The 24084-nt window shown below is 50.7% G+C and overlaps 1 protein-coding gene across 2 annotated transcripts in view; it reads right to left on the bottom strand.

The window, feature by feature from the left end:
- Positions 1 to 11117, bottom strand: part of LOC144173472 (oxytocin-neurophysin 1-like) — a 41105-nt gene extending 29988 nt beyond the window's left edge. Inside the window, exons 1-2 of one of the 2 annotated variants that reach the window (XM_077701881.1) lie at positions 10942 to 11117; positions 4838 to 4954 (exon numbers count right to left, since the gene is read on the bottom strand). In XM_077701881.1, the coding sequence (XP_077558007.1) occupies positions 4838 to 4954; positions 10942 to 11016 (192 nt within the window). In that variant the 5' untranslated portion in view covers positions 11017 to 11117. Of the gene's footprint in view, positions 1 to 4837; positions 4955 to 9121; positions 9260 to 10941 lie in introns of those variants that run through there. The other variant, XM_077701887.1, reaches the window with a different exon arrangement.
- Between the last annotated feature and the right edge of the window lie 12967 nt (positions 11118 to 24084).

The raw sequence follows: 24084 nt of genomic DNA, 5'->3' as shown, positions 1-24084 counted from the left end.
TGTTGAAATATGTGCTACGCGGAGAAACTAAACGTACATGTAATGCGGCGAAGCCACCTTTTGCATTGTAAGAAAGTGCTGGCAGAATAGAGGAAAGAATGGCGGAGGCAAAGTTTTGAGGGAGGCTTCGCGGACCCCTCAAATGCTCTCGCGGACCACCGGGGTCCGCGGACCCCCATTTGCGAATTACTGCTTTAGTGAATGACGGACCTTTGTCTGTGGATACATGGGAGGCAAAAGCGAACATGCAGGTCATTCAACCCAAAGAATGCTGCGCATTGTTGTGCCAGAGCTCCCGGCCCAAAGTCGTTGCACGGGGCAACGCGCCGACAGCGGGGCCGATTCACGCCTCGACCACACCAAACCAGACCAAACCGCCCGCGGTAGACATGCCGCTACATGCTTAGAGACGGCGCCGCTGAGACGGCGACGGCGTCGCCTTCCCTTTCCTCGTCGTGGCGGCTCGGCTGACGCAATCGCTTCGCCTTCATTCGTCGGATTCAAACATCGGCCAGCGAGAGTTTTGATTGGAGCGATTCAAACCGCTCGCGGCTGCAACGGGCTCCCGGTGGTATAAAGCCCACTCGGAAGCAGAGCGAGCGCGGCACTTTTCTGAGGCATCGAGTGGAGAGGTGCTGTCGCCTTTGTGCGAGTCATGCAACGCCTTTGTTGCCCTTATACATACTGTATATAAATGTTGCTCTAGCTTTTCGTCGGCTCGAGAATTCCATCGCTCTTCTCTGCGCCGCGTCGATAGCGGACGGAGCAAGGCAACATCGCTACACCGGTGACTGCGCTCGGATAACCAGTCGCAACAGTGGTGGTTCCGGTGAGAGGGCCCAGTCCCAAGAGTGGTGACAGCGCCGGGATGGCTGATTCCCAACAGCATTTAAAGATAACCAATCAACTGTGCCTGAGATTTCTTGTTCGTATTTTTTGTTTTTTTGGGGGTTTTGGACGTACTTCGAAATGCAACCTGTCACGCTAATGGCCCGCGGTGACTGGAGTATGATAATTTAATGACATGTTGCGGAACCCCCATCAAGTAAAAACATCGATGCCGCAAAATGGAATTTTCGTCTATATGCATCACGCTCCTTTGGCTGTGCTGTTCTTTCGGATAGAAAGGCCACCACTTTGCTCACTCCTCGTTCACTAAAGTTGCCTGTACCATTGGTTATGTCGAACAGTTTTGTAGCAAAGGTTCGCATTCATGTATAGTTTACAATCTACTCTTGTGGTATAAATTCTGCATAAACGCTGTTTCACCGTACCTGCGCAAACCTGCCCTTTCTGCGCTAGAAACTAGCACCGAACCTTTGGACATTGCACGCCTCTCCAGCGTTACTCAGCCGATCGTATCTAGAAGCGTTGGATCTGAAACTCTGCCGGCACCGTTCGATGGGACGACCAGGGGTCTTGAGGTTTACCAGTAGAGTGGCATGAAATCTCTCGCCACACAAGCGTGATCCCGCTTCTCATCTGGGAGCCATACTTTGCCGAGAAACACACAAACGCTTCCAGCATAAAAGAAATTTGAAGGCCGTTCTACGAAGTGAACCCGTCCTTCACGTGACCGTAGCTTCTCTTGATGGAGGCAAAAAGTGAAAACGCCCTTGTGATCTAGATTTCGGCGCACGTTCAAGATCCCCAGATGGCCAAAATTAATCCGGAGCCTTACACTACGGCGCGCCTCATCGCCTGTGTAGCGTCAGCGCGTTAAACCTCATAATTAATCACTGAATCGACCGTAGCTTGTCTCGTTTCTGACGTCATTGTTCGTCTAGTGATTCTCTTATTGTTCGTTTAATTTCTCATGAATCCGTGGCGTGAATGTTCAAGGTTAAGGTATTACGCTGCGCGAAAAATTGAAAGTCGTTGCTCAAAGGTGAATGTGCGTGGTAGCGCTGGACAGAGAGAGAGAAAAACTTTTATTGAACGACTGGGGTTAGGGAAGTGTGGTGGCCGCCGGTTGGAGGTCGGCGGCGACGATGGCAGCTCGTTCCACCAAGGCGATCTGAACGCCCGGGTCGGAGCTACCCAGCGCACCCTCCCATTGCTCGTCACGGGTGATTAAAGAGAAGGGATTGGAAGGACTGGCCCACATAGAGTGGGGAAGTGTGGCGCGCTCGCCACATGCGGGGCAATGAGGTGAGGGGTAGAGGGAAGGGTGGATGTGATGGAGCACCGCCCTGCACGGAAAGGAATGAACCTGCAGAAGTCGCCAGGTGCGTGCTTGCTCATGGCTGAGCTGAGGATGCGCCGGGGGATATAGTCGGCGGGCGAGGCGGTAATGCGTGAGTATATCGTGGTACGTAATTGGGCGGTCTCTGGCGGATCGGGTCCCGTGGTAAGGAACTAGGCTGGCTCCCGCTCGGATTGTGAATCCTCGAGCCACGTCATGGGCCGCCTCGTTCCCCCCGAGTCCCGAGTGCGCCGGGGTCCATAGCAGTTCTACCGGAGAAGTTGGAGGATTTTGAGCGATAATTTTTAGTGCCAGTGGCGAAATAAGACCACGGGCGAAATTTTGAACGGCCGTCTTTGAATAAGAGATTACGATCGTGGGGGTCGGCCGTTGTGACAGGGCGAGCGCAATTGCCGCCTCCTCCGCTGTGGCTGGGCGAGGGGTGCGAACTGTTTGGGAGCATAACGGGGGGTCGTCCGGCCGATTCACGATGGCCATAGCATAAACATCGTGGTGACGGTATTCTGCCGCGTCCACGTATAAAATATCTGGTCTTACAGGTAGGCGTCGCTGAAGAGCCTGCGCTCGTTGCATTCTGCGACCCGCATGATACGCAGGGTGCATGTTGCGTGGTACAGGACGGACGACAAGTCGAGCGTGAATAGAATGAGGAATGGGGAATTTATGAGCGGGCAAAGTAGGGGCACGAATCCCGAGTCGGTCTAGGATGTGCCGACCGGTTGAGGTAGTGGAAAATCGTGCTATTTGTCCTGTCAGGTGCGCCCCCACAAGCTCCTCGGCATTATTATGGATACCCAGACGGTCTAATCTGGCAGTGGAAGAGTACAGGGGTATCTGAAGTGCCGCTTTGTAGGCTTTTCTGATGAGGGAATTGATTTTCTGAAACTCAGCTGCACTGGCATGAAGTTAGGGGAGGGAGTATGTTATTCTGCTGATCACGAAGGCCTGAATGAGTCGCAATCTCTCACTCTCACACAGCCCATGCCGGCGATTGGCAATCCTTTTTATGAGACCAATTGTTTGGACAGCATGCTGAGTTAACTGGGTGACGAACTGGGTATTGATTCGATTCCGTTGTATAAGGAGCCCGATAACTTTTAGTGTTTGAACCTCTGGGACTGAATAACCACTAATAGAGATGGAGATAGCTGACGTTGTGCGTGCTGCTCTTTTAGGTGGAGCGGGGGGAGAACCACTTAGTTATGCACGGCATAGCGGACGACGAGCTTCGCACGCTTCCACCTCAACGGCACACACCGACTACCGTGGATGTTGCCTAGCAGCGCGTTTTCTTGCTCGCGCGGTAGTCTTTCCCTCTATGGCCTTGATCGAGAGGTTTCTCACTGCGACAGAACGGCGATGCCCACCACCGTACTTTCTCGGCTTTTATCGTCGAGCTGCATGCGCCCGGGACACGAATCTTCAATTTCAGGGCGCATACGCTCACAAGTGAAAAAACATGCAAGTGCACCTCGCAAAGTGAGGAAAAAGTACAGAAAGGAGTTGTGCTGAAGTCATGCTCTCGAATCTTCACGTTATTAAATAAGAAATTTAGACACCGTTATTAATGACACCTGCAGGAACATCGAGGAACGGTGCTAAAATTCACTAAATAAAATCCCCTGCGCAATACTGGTGCAAAATGTATAGCTGTCAGCCACAGGAGAGGCAAAGTGGCGATTTCACGGTTGGAAACCACCGAGTTGATGTGGGCGTATAGTAAGATTGTTGTGGCTGATGCACAAGTGCACCCAAGCGGCTGTGCCAGGGCCGCATGAGGAACGCTTTGTATTGCACAACAGGAAAAGCTGAGCGCAGACTTCGCAAGTCATCTGGATTGTGAAGCACCAGAAAAGGGGCGGTTCAGTTTTGGGGGGACGTTGTTAGAAGTGAGGCAGCCGCATTAACGGCAGCGGTGGCGTGGAGGCGCTGCAAAATCTTTCACGCGGCGAGCAAGACGAAAATAGCTGCGAAACTATACAGTTGAACCTCGTTATAACGAACGCTGATCTAGCGAATTATCGGCTATAGTGAACTAAATACAGACTTTGGTTGGTCACGCTTTATTTAAATGACACTTATTCTTTTATAACGAAACTGAAACCATGAGAGCCGCGCGATATCGGATACAAGTAAGAAATATTTGACCACTAGAAGGCTGAGAATCTAATTAAAAAAAAACCCGTAGTCCTAAACTGCAGAAGTATAAAGTCCCTTTTGTTCGTGGGCACTGTGGAAAACTGCATCCTGCTCGGTGCTGTGAGTGGCCACCAGGCGAAGATCAGATCCTTCATCAAATAAATGAGGACGCAGTCCTGTTTTGTCAAGTGAACTCTGTTCTGTTGTAATTTCACGTTCTCATGTTCCGGTTCATTGAGCGCTCGAAATGAAACAAGGAGAAAGGTAAGGGTTACCTTGTGTATAGTGGGTTCGAAGCCTCAGCAAATGCATTCTTTTGTCAAGTATTTTTGCGCGAGCCAGATTGTCAACTTGTCATAGCCGATTTTTACCTCTACTGTTATCGGTTATAACGAACTAATTTGCTGTCCCGATGCTACTCCGCTATAACGAGGTTCGCCTGTACTGTTGAACGTCGGCTTCGGGCCTGCTTGAAGCCTCCGGTGAGCTCACCATGCGGGCAGCTGAAGGTTCGACAGATCTCTTGCCTCCGGGCGGGCAGTTTGTGATGTAGCACGCCTTGGTCACTCCTGCAGCCAAGCCCAGCAACAAGAAGCCCAGAGGTGCCATCTGCGCACACAAGCCAATGCTGGTCACAAAAACGGCGAGGAGCTTGTCGGTACTGGGTAGTTCGCCGCCCTCCGACCATCAACACGACACCGTCGAGTAGAAAGGAAAGAGGAAGAGTTTGAATTGTGGTTTTACAGTGCCGATGTGGCGCAAGGGACATGAGGCACGCGGCCGACGGATACGTTTAGACCACCTGGCGACCTTTTAACCCGCGCCGAAATATTCACACATGGGCATTACCGCTTTTCGCTACCATCAGAAAAACGGCGGCCGCAGGCTGTTCTTTCCCTTCCTTTTTACCTCTCTCCCCCCAGGGCATCTGGCCTCCTTACCTCAATAAAGCAATTCGCTCTCTCTTGGAACCGGCGTCTGAGCCACTGAGCCACAGCTAAGGCGGGCTTCGAAGTACAGTTTCACCTCAGGTTAGCCTGCAACCACGCTTGCGGAGCACTTACGTAAACAAGGCCCGGCTTCAATTCAAAGCGCAGCAGTTTGGATATAAAATAAGTTGATACGTAAGTTAAGAATAAGAAAGACAAACAAATGGGGCTCAGTAATTTATAACTCTATAGGTATACCATACCACGAGAAAATAACCCCAGGTTGGTTGAGGGCTTTACTTATTGAATCACAAGAACGGTGAGCTTTCTGAAGAGTGAACTGGCGAGTTACTAGCGTTATTTATAACACTGCAGCAAACAAAATCTAAAATCGCTTACCCGACATTGTGAAATTCAAGAAGCGGGCCATACTATGCATTCTAGGTGCATTATTCACAGTTGACTTACATTTTATTTTAAACTTCAGGCACCATTTCCGTTGCACCTTTCTAATGAAATCGACACCTCCACTGATTTTTCATCACCTGCCCCTCAGCTATACGGCTCGCCCATCCTCGGTACGCCCAAAAACACTGCACTTCAATCGCGTTACCGCTGGGGTACCTCGTTACGTTCCCCCTTTCCGATTTCCGTAGAGATCCTTACAAAGTCGCGTCAAAAGCTGCCCTGCCTTTACAAATCTTTGAAAACTGGCTCGACCATGTTAAGCCAGCAGCCCATTTTATCTGTTTTGTAACTCGCAGCTTCCATCCAGCCTGCTCCACTTAATCTAGCATTTCAGGTTTTTCCTTCCAGCATGCGCGCGCCGCACTCACCGCTGCCTCACCCGGCGGCGCAGCCGTTACCAGAGGTTCAGGGCGCTGTGGCGACGCCCACTGTGCCAACATATCTGTTCGTCAATGGGACACTAGTGCTTTCGTATTCACTACATAGTAAGGAGGGCTTAGCTGTCCTGGTTATTTCTATCATTTCAGCCTGAACGGCATAGAAAGACGACAGAGCATGTACTTGCCTTCAAGTGCGACTATAGGACTGCATGTTGCTGGACGCAAATTACGATTTCGCTCCATTCTTTCAAAACTGTCTGACCAGAGGAGCATACACCGTAACCTGTATACTTATCCTGAGCCAAACGAATTCCAAAATAGCACTCCGAAATAACACGTGAGTGAAGTTTACATACACGGGGCGTGCATGGCATCCTTTGACAACCGGCAACACTTAAACCCTGGTGAGTATTTACGTCATTTGCTACAACTCTATAAGGTAGTGTACTTGCTTGGAGATAAGTCATGCCTCCGGTCCATAGAGTTCTTTAGGGAATAAATCATGCCTTTCCCTATGGCATGCAGCACCACCTCTTTTGCGAACTAACCAGCTACATTAATTCGTTAACTTTGATTTAAGCGCAGCGTGATTTCTTTTCTTTTTTTTTTTTACTTTCAAAAGTATCATGTAGTGTAGCTCGCCGGAAACACTTGTCCAACGCAAGGCAGACCGATGGTACCAGACTCGCGAAACTTTTTGGACATCATAGCGGTTCGCAATTGACCCAAGCCGATCCTGCGTTACGGTTTCATGGCTTAAATGCGCCATGAAAATTTGAAGTCAGACCGTTCGAAGGCCAGTCATGAAGCGTAAGCGTGCATCATTCAGGTAATCTGGCCATCAGTCCAACATCTCCGTGCACTAATAACACTATAACTGAAATCTAATCGTTCGGGACAGCACCCAAATACAGCGCCTCAAATCCTGCGTGGACGTAAGCTCATGCTTAGGAAAGCATGCCTGTAACCTACAATCACGCGAAAAAAAAATAACTTTTTTCCTTGTTAGCGCATGGCTGTCCTTAAAAAAGCGCCAGCAATTAGGTCAGTGCTAGGCACAAAATTCCCCCGCTTCTCCCCGAAGGGAATCGTGCAGAAATGCGAATGCATTGGGTGCACCGATGTGTGTGTTGCGAGTAATGGCGTAATTAATGACGAGAGTGTGAACGTAATCATTTATTCTTCAGCACCTGTTTGTGTTATCGTTGTACCTGACGGCCACAATCACTGCCTTGTGATCGCTAAAGTGCACGGTCAAAGGGTCTCTGAGAAGCATACGCGCGTCACAGTTTCGCGTAAAGACCAGATCAATGCAACTCCCGTGAATGGTAGTGGGGCACGTGTCGAAGCCGGCAGAGAGACAATGCATAGAGTGCCTGGTCTGCATGTACTCGACCAGCCACTCGCCACTCTTCTTGCTCACGTCAACGTTGAAGTCGCCAACCAAGACTACACTTCTTTCTGGTGGTGTCGTTGCTGCTAGGGATTCGACTTCACCGACTTCCATCGCTATCAAGGCACCAGTCAGCAAGCAGTAATGGGAAGGTGCGCCGGACGAGGAGGGTACCGGTAGCCGAAACTGACGCTCATCGAAGGAACGCGCCCGTTGACCAGAGACTCGCGGCGCGAGGCACACACCAGGTACGACCTCAACGGCGCCAGACGAGGGTTGTCGTCACAGACCGCGATGATGGCGTCACCGTTCTCATCACCTGCTCTTCCAAACTCGTTCCAAAGAACCCGAAGCGCGTTCAAACGACTAGACTCAATTCTTGATGTTCCCGAGCGCGTAACGCGTTCGGCACTACGGGCTCTTCGCTTCGCAGACTTGTCTTCTTCTTCTCCAACCGATGATGATGAAGTGGAAGCAACTGCAGTGACGTCACCGCCAGGGAGAGGCGTAATGCTCACGTTGCATTGTGTGAACCCCCGACTAAGAAATGCATTCGCATTTACGACGACGACGACGACGAAGGCAGAACTACGAGGCGCGCGCTCACGTGCGCTCGCACTGGAGGAATGCAGGCGCACGCCGGCCAACGGAGCAAGACAACCCCCGGCTAATAAATGCATTCGCATTTAAAAAAGTCAAGCCACTCGTAGCTGGCAGCCCCACGTGTATACGAGTTGAGCAAGGAGGATAGGCTTAATGCTTGATTCTGCATTAGTATGCGCTGCCCTGTTTCCCCGGCCGTGTGATATGATGCGCGATCGCACTTCGTGGTTCAGTTTCATAAATGAATTGTCCGCCGCAGTGCATTCAGAACGGAAGCATGGATCCGAGTGCACCGTGGTTCGCTGGCTCAGTATCTGCTGCTGCGCTCGACGCCGACGGTCCTATTTCTTGCGGTGGCGGCGGCGGCGGCGGCTGTATGGTTGATGGGGACGAAATGCATTATCCCAACGTGCGCACGAGATTTCGGAAGGCGTTAAAAATATAGGTCTAAACATTACGGTGTATACACTGCACGCTTTATTTATTTCTGTGGGAGAGTTTTCCCAGGGAACAAAAGGCGGTGAGCAAAATGCAGGAAAATACCCTGTAGGAGGAAAGAGAGGAGGGCTTCAACTGGAGGAGATCCACGCCGCAGTAGGTGCTAACGACGAGGGTCCCAAGTCGTATAAGGTGCTGCACGTTTTGTTTCAGCGAGCCTGCCTGGTTTGATTTTAGCGTCGATGAGCAGTGATCCCGGGACTCAACTGCACTGGTAATCAATGATCATAATGGTGAGGGTATATACAGCTGCTTTAATAGTGGAACACTTGGGCCGACTTTCCTGTTACACGCAGGCCATCTTCCTAAATATTAAGTTCTCTTAACTAGCCCTTCAGACTCTGCTCGCATATCAAATTCCCTGACTATAGCAGGATTCGTATTAACTGCACAAAATTGACGTATGCTAGGGCTCCCAGTGCACGATGTAGTGGGATGTGCATTGACACTGTAATGTGAACGGAGTGCCAATGCGGAGTGGAAGACGGGAGGGCGCAGTGCTCACCTTCGGGCAGTGGCGGATGCGTCCCCGAGCGACCCGAGCGCCTCTCTTCCGAAGGAGGCCTCGAGAAGGGAAGCGGCATTTATAGGGCCCCTCGGAGCTCAAATCCTATCGGGAGCACCCATCAGCGATGGGCACGCCTCATTCCCCCCCTCGGTTGGCCCCCGTGCAAGTGACAAGCGCAAACGGCCCCCTGAGTCGCAGCGCGCCGTTTCGGGTCCACAACTCGGTTTCCACCGAACCACCGCTGTGAAAATTTCAATGCGCCTTCCCACTCGTCGCTTTTTGGGGATGCTCCTCGTGTGATTGATTTGTTCGCCGCAGCATTTCGCGCCGTTTATCCCCCGTCGTGCGCGACAGAGGACCTCGGATTAGGACAGCGAACGTCTCCTTGCAACTCGGCCCTTCCCCGCTCCTTTCTCTTTTCCTGCACCTCGGCTTTCTTAGGTTGGACACCTCCCTTCCCCCCTACCCCCGCCACTTTAGTGGAGTGTACACATCGCGTTTTAGCTCCAAACGAAACCCAGCGCGCCAGTTCCCCGTTTCAGTGGGTGGCCGTTTTCGCTTTCAAACGTTCTTACCGCCTCATCGGGCTTTTCACGGGAAAACTTGACTCGTCATAACTGCTGGCACAAGCAGCGCTTACCTTTTCATGCGCACAAAAAAAAATGTAGAAAAGAAAGAAGAAATTCGAAGCTGCGTTCGGTGCTCACGCTAAAAAATAACAAGCGTCACCAGTCTGCAACAGCTGCCCCCGAACTTCCACTCCCCGTTTTCTTCTACTTCTTGTAAAGCTTGTTGCAGCACTTGCCAATTATCCATTACGCCGTAGTTCGTGTGACGTACAACAATCAGCTTTTATTGTTTGTGTTTTTATATCCCGAAATGAAAGGAAGCATTCGATATGTAGGTCATAGAAACAAGACGACAGCCGGCAGTTGTCGTCTTGTTCCCATAATGTCATAATGTGAGGGATTCCTATAAGGGGAGCTCTGCCAGCCTCCAGGAGCGCCGGCTGGCACAATTGCAAGACCCGTCCTGTACTCGATGTTGCAGTTGTAACGCTGCAGCAGCAAGACCCAACGGAAGACGAAGCGCCTCTTCCATGTCCTCATTCTTTCCTCGAGTTGTGCTTGGCGCTTGACCGAAATTTTTACGATGAAGTGCTAACTAGCCCGAATAGACGCTTTAATTCAGTTCATTGCCCGTTCAGCGGGCCCTTTTCTTAGTCCTACTCTCTGGAACCCTTGTTCTGCACCAGTCAAAGCACCCCTTTCCTGTCGTCATTCTTTGCTCGAGTTGTGCTTTGCGCTTGACCTAATTTCTTATGATGAATTGGCCAACTAGCCCGCATAGTCACCTGAATTCAGTGCAAGACCCAACGCTGACACGTGGTGATGAGGTATGGCCTATAATGAACATCCAGGATAGTCAGGAGTGATCGCAGTGGACTTCAAATTCAGTGAACTCTAGATATGGCCGAAACTTGTCCACCGCCTGCACCGGTGACGTAGCCAGAAATACACTTCGGGGATCGTTATACGACATCGGAAAAATAAAAAAAAGAAATAGAAAGAGACACTGCGCCGGAAGCCCAAACAACATCTCAGTCATTTTTCTGAAAGGATAAATTTCGGGGGGGGGAGGGGGAGGGGGAGGGGGTGTTCGGACACCGAAACACCCCCCTTGGCTACACCCATGGCGCCTACAATGAAGCAAACGCGGCTGTGACGATCCTGCGTGGAAGTGCTGTGCGAAGTACAACGCCGAGCTGTCCACGAACTTCAGTTGTGGCGAGAACGCACTCTTTTTTAAGCGCTCACCTGAGGTAATCGCAACGAAACGCAGTTCCCTGAACCAGAAGAACTGCTGGGTGGAAAAGAGGGCGGCTCCTCCATGGAGGCGACTCGGTCAAACAGCTCAGTGGCTCTAGGTCCAACAGGCCACCCAAGCCAGCAGCCACAGACGGGCCGCTTCCACTGCTGATACGGCTCAAGTTGAATTCGGGTGCCTGGAATTGGGACATATGTTGTGCGTTCAATTCTCCGGGTACCATTTCATGCAGCACTTATGGCAGGCCCGGTGTACCAGCTGCTGCTCCCGCTCCCTTATCCCCGATAGTCGTGGGGACGTCTGCTGTACTGGTATACCCGGAAGAACAGGTCTCATCTTTGGAACTACACCCGCGTAGAGCGCACCAGCCCAGTTCCCTTTCGATGCGCGAGATGGTGCTGAATGCCCAGCGTCCCCATCTTCCGCTGCGTCGTGATCAACCGGCGTCTCTTCGGGCCTCGCGCTTAGCCTTGTGAGGACGACCATGGTGGCGCCACCACCTAACCGGATTCTCAACCAGTACCACGATCTCTCCGGCCACTATACGGTGAATCGTATACCTATACACCATAAGACAACAGATAGCGCTCAAGTATAATGGTCTGCAGAAGTGTTAGGCTGGGCGCCGGCAAGGCGCGCGCCTCCGAAAACCACACAGCTGATGGCAGGAGCCATCAGCGGTGACTGCCTGGATGCAGGCGATGCAAGCGGACACACACATCTGTAGAAGTCACTGGGAATGCCTCTGTGACCTCACATGATGACTATTGGGGCACGTACAGGGTGTGAGCCTTGGCGTAATCCTGTGACACGCTGGGATCAATAATCAAGGGGTAAGGCAGCGCATATACAGCAGTCCCTCGTTAACACGAACTCAGATACCTCGAAATATCGGTTAAGTCGAAACTTCTTCTCGCCGTTCATTTACCTCCCATAGGCGCCATTTATTTGTCCCCCTTTATATCGAAACGTTTTTTTTTTTTTTCGAAGACCACGGATATCTCGGCATGTTTAGAGAGGACACAAGGCAAAGCCCGCTACAGGCAGCGTATAAGGTCTCCGTTCGAAAGCCGGTAGCAAACACGCCGACCGCGGTCGTGAACGGCAAATTTACGCGGAGTACGCGCTGTACGAGGTTGTTGTCCCCATTACCGGATAGCTATCCGACGCCTCCATCGTTGAGATAGCTGTGGACGACGTAGCTGATTATGCGGACGACGAGGAGCCTCGAGAAGTGCCTACAACGGCAGAAACAACAAAGATGCTGCGCCTGCTTCGCAACAAGGTGCTGGGTGGCGACCAATAATTGATGCGGTGCATTGAGCAGCTCGAGAATGATTTTCTGGGACCAGATGCGAACGCGAAACAAACATTCGTTTTTCCTGCGAACTTTCTCGCCTTTGATTGAAAAAATAGAGCGCGACTAAGACAACGACAGTAAAGAAGGACGACGGGATGTTTTATATTAAGCGGAAAGGGGACAAGTGCGTCAGCGATACTTCTGTGCTTTTGCGTGTTGGCGAGTTTGAGTTTTTGAGAACGTCACTTTGATCATGTCCTCTGTTTGATGCGTTCCATGTCTGAGTGTACCAAAGTGCGCATGCTCCTGATGATACATGTATAAATAGGAGACGATGCCTCAATAAGTGTTAGTTGCAAGTGAGCGCTTGTCCCGTCGTCCTTCTTTACTGTCGTTGTCTAAGTCGCGCTCTATTTTTTTCAATCATAATGCACCAACTTACCCAACAGATGTGTTGAATGAAGTTTCTTGCCTTTATTAGGAAAGCTACCCTGTGCAGTGTAGCTTTGGTTACTAACACGGGCTCTTATATCAGTGACTCGGCAACAAATTTTCGGCATTTTGCTTAACTCGAGATTCCGCTTATTTCGAAATTCATCGAGTCATCGAGCTACAGTTATCGCTGGATTACTGTAGCTCGATGACTTGGTATGTACCCAGACGTATGAGCTCACCACAGGCATTCACCAGGCCATTTTTAACCAGGGCTTTTTGCTACAATACAACAGTTGATGGCGCATTGCTCTTGGGAAGATGGGTTATCAAACTAACTCTTTTGATGATTATTCGCCAAAGGTAATCAAAACGAATATTATTCACTCTTAACAAAATGGATTGTAAAAAGGTAGTAACGGGTTGTATTTACTAACTCCCCGCAGAACACCTCCTATAGGTATCGAAAATATCATGCACCCCTCCGTCTAACGACGATGATGTTTGAACGCGGAGCTTTCTCGGGACGGATTATTTGGTTGGCCAATTCCACACTGGGAGTATGTGCTACTCTGGAGGTACGCACCACTTTTCTAGAATACCCACAGCAACTCTCGGGTGCGCAGAGCTCTGTAGGTTTAACGTTTTGGCCGGGGTGTACGGCGTGAATCGCTACTTGTTGTTTGGCGTTCGGTGAGCAATTTTTCAAGTGGATGCCGGTTGGAGGCGTCAAACCCCCAAGATGTGACTTTGGGCCTCCTAAACCTCAAAATGGGAACTTAGGCCTAACGTATTGTGGTTAACAGGCTTGCGGCACGCAGAGCAGCGTCGTTCTTCTGGTGACGGATTCTTTGGTTGACGTCTGAGTTTTCCAGATCACTTAGACATGTTGAAATGGAGGAGGAATCGGGAAGACGCCGCCGGCTAATAACGTGAGTGACCCAGGTTTTGTTCCGTTTACAGGAAGCGGGTTTTTTTTTCTTTCACTTCACAGACAATTCATCATCATCGTCAGTGAAAGTTTGCTTTGCTGCAGGGCGTATTGGCGCACAATGCCATCAGTCAGGACACTAAACTTCGCTTTGAAAGGTTATTTCTCGGTTACGTAAATCGCACACGAAAAAATTACACATACAGCAATGTTCAGAAAAGAGCGGGAATTGCAAATATATAAAAAACAAAAGATTGACTTTGTCAAATTTTGCCTTACCCTGTTCTCTTTGGAGCTGCGCTTAACTGTTTCGCCTCCACCCCCCCCCCCCCCCTGGTGCTTTCGCTGTGCCTTTCTCCATTTTCCACCCCCCGCCCTGTTTGCTATCACCGCCATTCAGCCTGCTATGTACGTCGTGTTCGCCCGGTTACGACGGCGCTCAACCGCAGACGGGCGCTTGCTGTGCCTCAAAAACAATTTTGTAATTTAGGCGTAGTAAGAGTGCAGAGCCTTGCTCTGCGGAAAGCCCACAAGACACGCTGCTTCGAGCGAATAATATTACCTTTTTATTATTTTTCGATGTTCACGAATCAGTACGGCAAAGCCATGCAGAGCTCCCGGGAGGCGTCTTTATAGAATACTATATGCCAGAATGAGCTGTGACTTCACTTGCCACCGCACAATGTGCGGAGTTCTATTAGGTGGTGCGGCGGTCTTGCGTCTCATAGCAGGAATGGGCTGCTGTCGACGCTGACGGAGACGGTGGGGTGGAGTCGCTGCTTTGGCCCTGAGTAGAGGTGTAGGCTGCCGTCGACGCCGAGAAAGGCAGCGGGTGCAGTCTCAGTTCCTGGCGCCATCACGGACGTCGGGGGCGATTGCACTCTCCGTGGGGTGAGTTCCGAAGAGGGCGCCCGCACCGCAGGGTATCAGCCGAGCCAACGTGCCCCCGACCATCGGGGATGAGGGAGCAGGAGCAGCGGCTGGTACACCGGGCCCACGTGTCACACACCAAGCGCCGCATAAGATCGTACCCGCAGGACTCGACGAGGAACAGATGCCATAGTCCCAGCCACCTGAACGCAACTTCAGCCGACTCAGCCGCCGAAGCGGTACTGCGCATGCTGTATTCCGTGACTTGTGAGACCAAATCTTCTCCATGGACAAGCCGGCCGCCAATTCCTCTCGGCAGTTCTTTCAGTGACGGCGGGCGTTCCGAGGACTGGGTTCCGCAACTGATGCTCTCAGATGCGCGCTTGGCACAGGCTGGCGGAAGAATGGCAAGGGCTGGCGGAGTGGCGTAGAATGCGCGTGGCGCTGCCTTCGTGCCCACACGCACGCCCCACTGGTTGGCTCGCTCACCTGAACAACCAGCCAATCAGTGGAACACGCGTGGGGGGGGGGGGGGGGCGCTCGATCAAAAGATGGGAGGGGGAAATATGTAGGCAAGGCTTCTTGCGCGTTGTTTTTCACACGAAACTTGAAATAACTGACTTCAACATGCGATTTGTCTATGCTGAACGCCAGCAGTAAAGCCCATCTTAAGGACCTTAGATGATGATGATGACCTACATTCCCGTTCGCCGGTCTATGGGTAGGCCACGGGTGATTCGTTCGTTCGTAGAGCAGGCGGTTATGCGGGCACGCGCTCGTGAGCGTGATCATGAGTGTGCTCGTGAGTGGCGCGCGGTCCCCGAAGTTTGTCAGGCGGAAGCGGAGGCCAACACTGGGTGTTTACTATTAAGATTCGCGTGTTTTGGATTTTCCTTTAGGAAAGGGGCTAAGTTTTCTTATCAGCTATGAAGTACAGTCGAGCACTATTTGAAGGTTATCGCGCCAGCATCGAGCGGACAAGCGTGCCACCGTCCTACGGTTTCGTGTAGGAACCGTGAAAATCAAGATTTCGCTTCTCTCCCTTTGTTGGCTGTTCCATGCTACTGCAATGGCCCGCACGACTGACTTGCCACCCAATGGGTTTATGAAGCACAGACTTGGTAGCCTTTCATCTAGGTCGACGATAACCAAACTGGCATGGAAGATTTGCTAAAGCTGGTGTTCTGTCTGCTTCATTTGAAAGAGTAGCTTTCCCGCTACAACCTTCAAATCGCACTGAACTGTGCGTGCGGCACATTCGTATATTATGGCGGGGAAGCTAGATAACCTGCGTCTTCGCCCTTAAATATTCGCCTTTTTGTTATTTTTTGTGCTAGTAACGTGAATAGTAAACTTACGCTTAGCGGAACACCTTATTGCGCTGCTGTTGAATGTTGAGCTTGTTGCACGTTTCTTCAATATCATTCTGTTTCTAGCCGTTAAATCGAACAGTCGTGGCTTCAGTGAAATTCCTGTTAACAAAATACAGAATGCTGATTTTAACCAAGAGGGAGGTCAAGGAAACAATGGAATATAGTGCCAAAAAGACAAAGCTCCGCAATAAAGAGAACTGCACGGTTTTTTTAATGTGGAGGAAATACAAGATGGGCAGAGCAATGCTTTTCATACAGCAGAAATTGTGGAACTGCAATAGTCAATGAAATGCGATGTCGGTAGAAAAATAAACATAATAAAGATGGATAGTTGACTGAACAAAATACAGTGACATGCTCTGTCATGTTATTACACTTTGTACCAGTGTAAAGACAAGGAATGGCATGCTAAAGTCCAGACCACATATGTATGCCTATATGAGGCTTTTCCTGCTGTTCCGCCATTTCCCGGCCGTGCTGTTCCGCCAGCGAAACAGCGGGATGTCTCGATCGTCTCGCGGCAGGTTCCCGGCGCAGCTCGGTGTATCCGGCGCGAAATGCAGCAGGAGCTATTCGGAGACGGGCACGTCCCCCGGTTGTACATATGTGCTCACATGTACAGCATCTGGAGCGGGTACATGGATCAGTCGTTGACGTTGCCCTTGTATTCAGCTTCATATGAGCAAGAATGTCCTCAAAACCGCAGGTTCCGCGCCTGCAGGCGACTTCAGGCGGTTCTTCAGGCTACTTGAACCGCACCCCAGCCTGGCACGAAACATTTCTGGGGGGGGGGGGGGGGGGGGGGGGAAGGGGGCACGGGCCCGATTTCCCCCCCCCCCTGGCTTACGCCCCTGTCCTTGGTGAATGACACATACCCAATGCGGTGAGCGGTCAATGCGGGAGTAAAATTGAATTGAACAAAATTGATAGTAACGAAATTATATAAGTTATTGAACATAATAACTATAGCACTTTGCCCACTCCACCTCACGATTAAAAAGTTTTTGCAAATCCCCATGCTGATTTATATATGTTCACATGGAATATCGAATATTATAGCGAAAAATTCGGAATTATGCATTTCCGCATTTCCGCTATAATATTCGCGACAAGCCAACCGAATCCATCAAAAGACTTTCCGTTGCTGGGTATAAATGCAGGAAGAGCAGATGTATTTCTAAGGTAACTAAGTTATACTCGCTCTCCCCGCGCAGCCCATTGGTTATCTTGCTCAATTTATGTGTTGCGTAAGTGCGATATGTGCGTGTTGAAACTTGAATGTGCTATGTCGTGCTTCGCGCTCAGCCGATCCACAATGTCAGGCGTTGCTTTTTACTAGGTTATGCATGGCCAGTTAGTAAAAGCACTATGTGCCTAGTTGTTTCTGTTAAAAGTTAGTGGTTAGTGTTCTGTTAGTAAATAGACCTTTCCGGAAAGTTGCGCGCGCCCCCAAACGGCGGCCGCAAGGCAGCCTGGGAACTGTGAGCGTCGCAGCAACCGCCGTCGCTGCCGCCCGAGCCGCTCTTCACGTAGCTCTTCCGTGCCAAGCCGTGCCGTGCGCGAAAGCGCCTGTGGAGGCGGCATTTGTTGACGGTGCAGCTTCGGTGATTAACATTGTTTGATGCATGCAGAACACCTGATATCCTGGACAGCTGTTTTGATGACTGGCTTCTTTTTCAAACTTCAGCATTATTACCACAGCCCGCATTTCTTCAACAAACTGCTGCATTTTGGGGAGTTGCAGTGTGTATCCCATCGATTCATGATACACTGTCTGTATTTGTTTCAAGTACTGTTACCTAAGAGGTGGCAAGTCTTATTGTGCAATCCTGAGCTCTTTTGCTGTTTTCGGCTATGTAGCAAGTGCTTCACGCCATTCGAGGCTCTTCGCTCTGACGTTACACGCACACACGCACGCTCTCTCTTCTCTCTTTTTCACTCCCTGTGTCTCTCACTTTTGCACGCCTCCAGCGTCGCGATTCCTTATTCGCCCTTGTTAGCCCTACACTTACATGCTATTATAGTGTCGGCGTGCTTTGATATTGTAGCGTAAGCTACAATGGCCGAGGTGGGGCAGTTTCGCGTGGACCTTGAAGGGCCGTGCTGCGCAACCACGAGGAGCATTGGATTGGATTGGGATTGGATTGAATTGAATTGGATTGGATTGCAATCCAATTGGAGTACCGGTGTATAGAGAATTGGGTCTGCACATGCGCCGGGTCTGCGCATTCCAGAGAAGTAACGTCATATAGCCGCGGCAGCCGCACTGGCGCCGGCGCGTGCCCAGCTGTGCTCCTCCGTTGCGCAATAGCCAAGTCTGACGGTGCGCCGGAGTCGCTTGATAGCCGTTTCCCGTGGCTCCTGGAGAGCCGTGCTGCGCATGCGCTAGGAGCAGTGACTGGACTGGACCGGACCGGACTGGACTGGATTGGATTGGATTGGATTGGAAATCATTTTAGCAGCAGTGAGCATGATAATCAGCTAATCCTAGACAACCAGGAAACCTGAGAATAACCAGCAGAACCTTAGCTCAAGCTACGTATATCCTGGCATAGCCGAGCTAAGCCACTGCTAATTTTTTCTGATTAACATGCTCAAATTACTCCTCTACTCCTCAGCACATATCTACCTTGAAAGCCACAATTGGCATTCGTCAAGTCCACCTACAGTTACCTAGAGACAAGGACCAGCTGTGCTGTAGAGCAGGGGTCGGCAACTTTTTGAAGTGGAGGGCCGAGTTGCATGAAGCTACATGGTGGAGGGCCGGGCGACAAATCGGGTGACGGGGGAGAGGGGTCTTTGCAGGCAGAGAGAAAAAATTCAGCGAATTGACAATAATTCACAATAATCTGGCTAAGTGTGAGGATGGCCATCGGGAAGCGATCAATTCTCTGTTCTTGTCTCCCGTCTAACTCCATTTGAGTCATAACTGGCGTGTCGGCCGTCGATAGGAAGTGACTGGGGGATGGGGAGGGGGTGGGGGGGTTCTGATGACGTGCGGTGGGCCGTATAATACTGCCACGCAGGCTAAAACGCAGGCCGCAGGTTGCCGGCCCCTGCTGGGGATGCGCAGTGGCCTGGCATTCTGCAGTGTAAGCCGCGAGTTTCTTTCTTTTACTTTCATCTCTTTGCGCGTCGGCCCTTTTTGGAACCCCTGCTCGGTCACGTCGACGACGCGTTTCCGCGTAATGAGGCATTTAATTAGTGCGTTAAAATATTAGCACTCGCCTGTTCACTCCCATGCAGAGGTTCGCACGTGCATTTTGGTGCGCAATTGTGTATATTCTTGGCGTTCTATCCTGTGACACCGGTGCGACGCCACGCGAGGAAATCCAGACAAATCAAAAAAAGATGCGATGAGATCAGCTGAGCACTTTACGCTCGCCTCTTGACTGCGCTGTGACGCAAATGGTCGAACGCACATTTTACTGCGCGGTCGCATATATTGCTGGAGTTCTACCCCGGGACACTGGTGGAATGCCACACAAGGAAATCCAAAGACAGAGCCGGGACGCACTGCTTCAGCCCTTCACGATTTTTGCACGCCTACCGAAGAGGGTGACGAACTCTGAGATGACGAGACTGCCGTCGCAACGTTTCTCGAGGAAGGAGCTCGGCAGCGTACAGGCCTGACTATGCTGCCAACAGTTTCGAGGGCTTTTTTTTTTTTTTTCTTTTAAGTGCAATGCGCCGGTTGATTGCTTTCGGATATCACGGCTCGCGGACCAAGGTGTGTACGTGCCTGCTCCCCTATTAAAGCGATCAGTCGGACGAGGTATTGTGTCACACATTAGCGGTGTATGAACAGGTGCATGCATTCCATTCCAAAGCGAGGGTTGTCTGACGTTTGGTATGCAACTCAATCGGCGCTTGGCTTGTATAGTGCGGCGAAGTTTCGTTTAGCGCTATCGCGCCTCCGTGCGGGTACGCACCGCAGTGGGTTACGGCGAAGTTCAAACCACGCCCGTATTGGGGAAGTTTTAGTGACACTAGGGGAAACCCTGGGGTGTGTTTACCAAGGACGCCAACGAAGAACAGCGATGAAAGCTGCTCCCCCGCCTTTTACTGCCGCTAGATGCTCCTCCGAGATGCACGAAATAGTCCGGGACGCCTCAGTTTCCCCAAACACTTGAACAAAAATCTCAGAAACAAAACGTTAATTTACTGATTGCTACAATTTAATGCTTTGGATGTGCACCGATTTCTAAAATACAAATTTATAAATAAAACCTGTGGAGGATTAGGGTAGTGTCGTTAAACTCATGGCCGATTTTGTCTGCTGTTTCAAAGTGTGAACAATGTTTTTCATATATATTGTGAAAATAATGAACTTTTTATTATTCATTTATACACTGGCGGCCTCTTCAACAAAAATCCCTTCTGTCTAACGCCGACGATCGTTTAAACACGAAGCTTTCTTGCGGGCGAAAATTAAATGGCGAAGTGCACGCCAAAGTCAAAGCCGCTGCAATCAAACTCCATGCGCCAACGATCAAAGTGCAAACCGCCGGAGACTCAAAGTCCAAGCGCCAACGATGAAAGTGCCAACTGCCTGAGAGTCAAAGTCTAAACTCAGACGACATCAAACGAATCCCTCACGAGAAAAATGAAGCTACCCATCCCAAGCTACCCAATTAAGCTACATTCTACCCATCGTCGTTGTTCCACGGTCCCAAAGTCCAGAATCCAGACTGCCAAAGTCCAACGACAAAGTCCAGTTCATCTTAGCCAAAGTCCAAAGCCAACGCCCGCGCAACCCAAAGGAGATGCTGCGCGACCCGAATACGATTGTAATTGGGGCGACCCGAATACGAGTTGTAACTGAAGTTTTCTTGTATTATGTTTGCTTTATTTGTTGCTTGTCGCGCGCTCTATATGCGGCTACTGCATCCCTCCTTCTTGTGGGGTTATTCGAGTGGCATTTGCATGCTTCGATGTAACAATTTAAACAGGCGATGATGGCGAAATCGAATAGACGTCGGCTTCCGACCACGGGAACGCTTCCCGTGGTCGGCAGCCGACGTCTATTCGATTTCGCCATCATCGCCCGTTTATTATCTGTTACATGGAAGCAAATGCCACTCGAAAAAACCCACAAGATGGAGGACTATAAAAAGCGCGACAAGAAACAAACAAATCAAATATGATACAAGAAAAATGGGCCCATCTCCCCGCGAGGGGGATTCGAGTAAATGCGTCGCATAGGGGGTGGGTGTCTTGCGTTAACGTTTAGTATCACGTGTACACCACGCAGCTATCACGCCGCTAGCACGCCGCTGAGTCGCCAACGCACGCCGCTGACGACGTAGTTTGAATGAGTCAAGGATATAAGGCGCGTTCGTAGCCTTTGATTCTGTGTCGGTTTTGTGGCGCAGTGGGAAGAGCACCATGTACCTCGCGTTTCGCCCACAGGTAGTGAATACGTTGTATCAGCAGCTTCTTGACGTAGTTTGAATGAGTCAAGGATATAAGGCGCGTTCGTAGCCTCCCATTCTGTGTCGGCTTTGTGGCGCAGTGGGTAGAGCACCATGTACCTTGCGTTCCGCCCGCAGGGTCGTGGGATCGAAACCAGGCGCCGGTAACTGTTATTTCTTTTTATAGTGTAGGGGGAGGGGTGCGGACCTGTTGTTGAGAGCGAGGAGGGTAGCGTGATGCGGGAGAGGAGGAGTGGGGGAGAGGGCGCACCTGCGCGCTGAGCTGTTGCGGACGGACGGCGGACGCTATACATGTGAGTTAAAGAAATGCTCTGCATTTAAAACCCGTGTCATCTTATCCCCATTTGAGAAACCGTTCGGCCCCTTGCATGTTCAAGCCTTCTCCAGACGAGTTGACTGCGTACTTGCTCACTGTGACTTCACGTACTGCGCGCGCCAGAAACGCTCGCTGACTTGGTCCGGCACCGGACCTAGGTTTTCATCAAAAAGCTGAACAGAATTTACCTTATAGGGGTATAACGTGGAAAGCCCTAAGTGTTCCCATTCTGCGAAAAACTTTCCTTGTTCTCCGGGACAGGAAATGGCCGCCGCGGAAAGGAGCAAATAAAAACCCAGCTGCGTCGTGGGACTTGAACGCGCGGGTCTCCCCAGTAGGAGCCGCACATCGGCTACGGAGGAACAAAGATTAGAATACCGCGTCTCGCGTGACACTTGAACGTGACGGCACGTGAGTAGAGTGCAGAAGAGACGCCCCAGCTGCGCAGAACTCTGATTCCGGAGAAGCTACGGCATGCGCCACCAGTCGGCCGGTGGGATCAATTCAAGAGGCGAAGAAACGAAAACGAAAGAACGCAAACACGATGCAGCCTGTCGATGTAGTTCGCGCCAAAGAAGAAGAAGAGTAGTAGTAGTAAAGTCCTTTATTGGGAAGGGACGGCCGGTTGGCCAGAGGGAGAAGAAGAGAAAGAGGAAGAGGAATTAACTTTTTCAAAAACTAGCATTGGTGCAATATGGCACGGGTACCAGACCTGTACAGGTGACTAATGACGCCCCCCCCCCGTGGGGGGCGTCATTAGTCCGGGATACCCTGGTCCTGGCTGGCCGCCCGGGCTCGACGACGGAATTAAGTGCAATGTAGCAATAAAGAAGTCTGATAAGCATCACCAGGCTTTCGCCTTCAAAGCACGTAAGTACGTGTCTGAGGACTTTTTCGCATTTGCTGCAGGTCCATCAGTTACATAAACATACCTTTTAAAATAAAATGTGTGGAGGAGGTCAAGACTACTGAAAGAACCAAACACCAAAAAGGGCTTGTATTGATTTTTTTTTAATTTATCGCGCATTAAGCAAAAATCGTTATTGTTTCAACCAACGCGCGAGCAGTCATTTCTGTATATTGTAAATAAATTGTTATTCTTCGTTTAACATCTCAAGCGGCGTTGCGGCGTCAACATGGCCGCTCCCATGCGCCTCGCGCATGTGACCCGCGCATTGCGTTTCCCGGTCCCTTTCCAACGAGAATGACATGCAAAGAACGGCTGTTTGTCTCATGGATGTCTTGTGCTCAAGCTGGGCTCGCGAAGCGATATCGCGAACTGGTTGCTTACGCGACTCGTTAACGGCAAATAACTTACGCTGCTTTCCACGGCGTCCACCATATCTGTATGAATGGAAGACAGCACTGAATTCCATTCATACAGATATGCTGGACGCTGTGGAAAACAACGTAAGTTGATCAAGTCGAACCTACCCGTTCGAAGCGTTAGGTGCTTGTTATACGTGACTGACGATCATTTACGCGAAGAATAAATGTGCTATTACAAAGCAAATTATTCCATTTTATGCGGCCTATCGGCTAGGCGTCTATAAGCGAGTGCAACGACGAAAACCAGACTTGGTAAGAAAGCTGACGATGTCACGCTTTCAAGCTTGGGCATGGTTTCAAAAGCCGCGCGCACTGAAGCACGAGAAACACGTCTGTCCGTCTGTCTGCGCATATGTCCCGCTCTCGTCGCATGCGGAGCGGAAATGCTATTAATATATGTATTAATAATATTAATAAAGGCGCTAGGGCCTTCTTCGATCACACGTCTTTAGCTGTGATGATCAGGCCGTCCTTCTCCCTCCTCACCCTTCCAAGCGCCAACCCAAGACGTGCGACCTCCCACCGGACGACTCATGTCCCGACTGCGGCCTGGCTACACGCCCCACCGCGGCACATCGGTTCGGAGACTCTCGGGCCCACTCTCCGCTCAGGGAATGTCGCCTTCGGACCTGGATCCGGGCCCGCACCAGGCTCCCCGGACTCGGACAGTGCCGTCCTGGGGTCGCTTCTAGTTTTCACCGTGGAGACGGCCGCCTCAGCTATAGAGAGGCTGTAATTCCTTTTGCCTTCTCCTCCCGCCAAACGTGGCTTCCTTTCACAATAAAACATTTTAAAACAAAAACTGCCAAAGGGAAAATGTCTTTTCAGCAGCGCATTTGTGAATAATAATGAGGCCGGGTGTAAAGGGGCTCGGTGTATTGCGCTCGGATGCGCGGGGGTCTATCGCGAGCCTTCATATCTTCCCGGAAATACATTACCGACTTTAAATTGGCTCGGTATATTATATACCGCTTCGTAGGCATGGGGTCTTTCGAAAGTATTTAATAAACGTCCCTACGGCCTTCCTCCTTGGGTGTCAGACTGCTTACGCGGTACTGAAAAAAATATCTTCCCAGCGATGCATGAGTGTAGTAGTAAAGCCGACTTTAGAAAAGTGGCTTACACATTTATTCAACAATTCCCATTT

The sequence above is a fragment of the Haemaphysalis longicornis genome, unplaced genomic scaffold (genome assembly GCF_048455015.1).
Source record: "Haemaphysalis longicornis isolate Haplotype H1 unplaced genomic scaffold, Haemaphysalis longicornis Haplotype H1 scaffold_1, whole genome shotgun sequence".
Classification (NCBI taxonomy): domain Eukaryota; kingdom Metazoa; phylum Arthropoda; class Arachnida; order Ixodida; family Ixodidae; genus Haemaphysalis; species Haemaphysalis longicornis.
The sequence above is the reverse complement of the archived record's forward strand: the minus strand, read 5'-3'. Positions and strand labels throughout refer to the sequence as shown.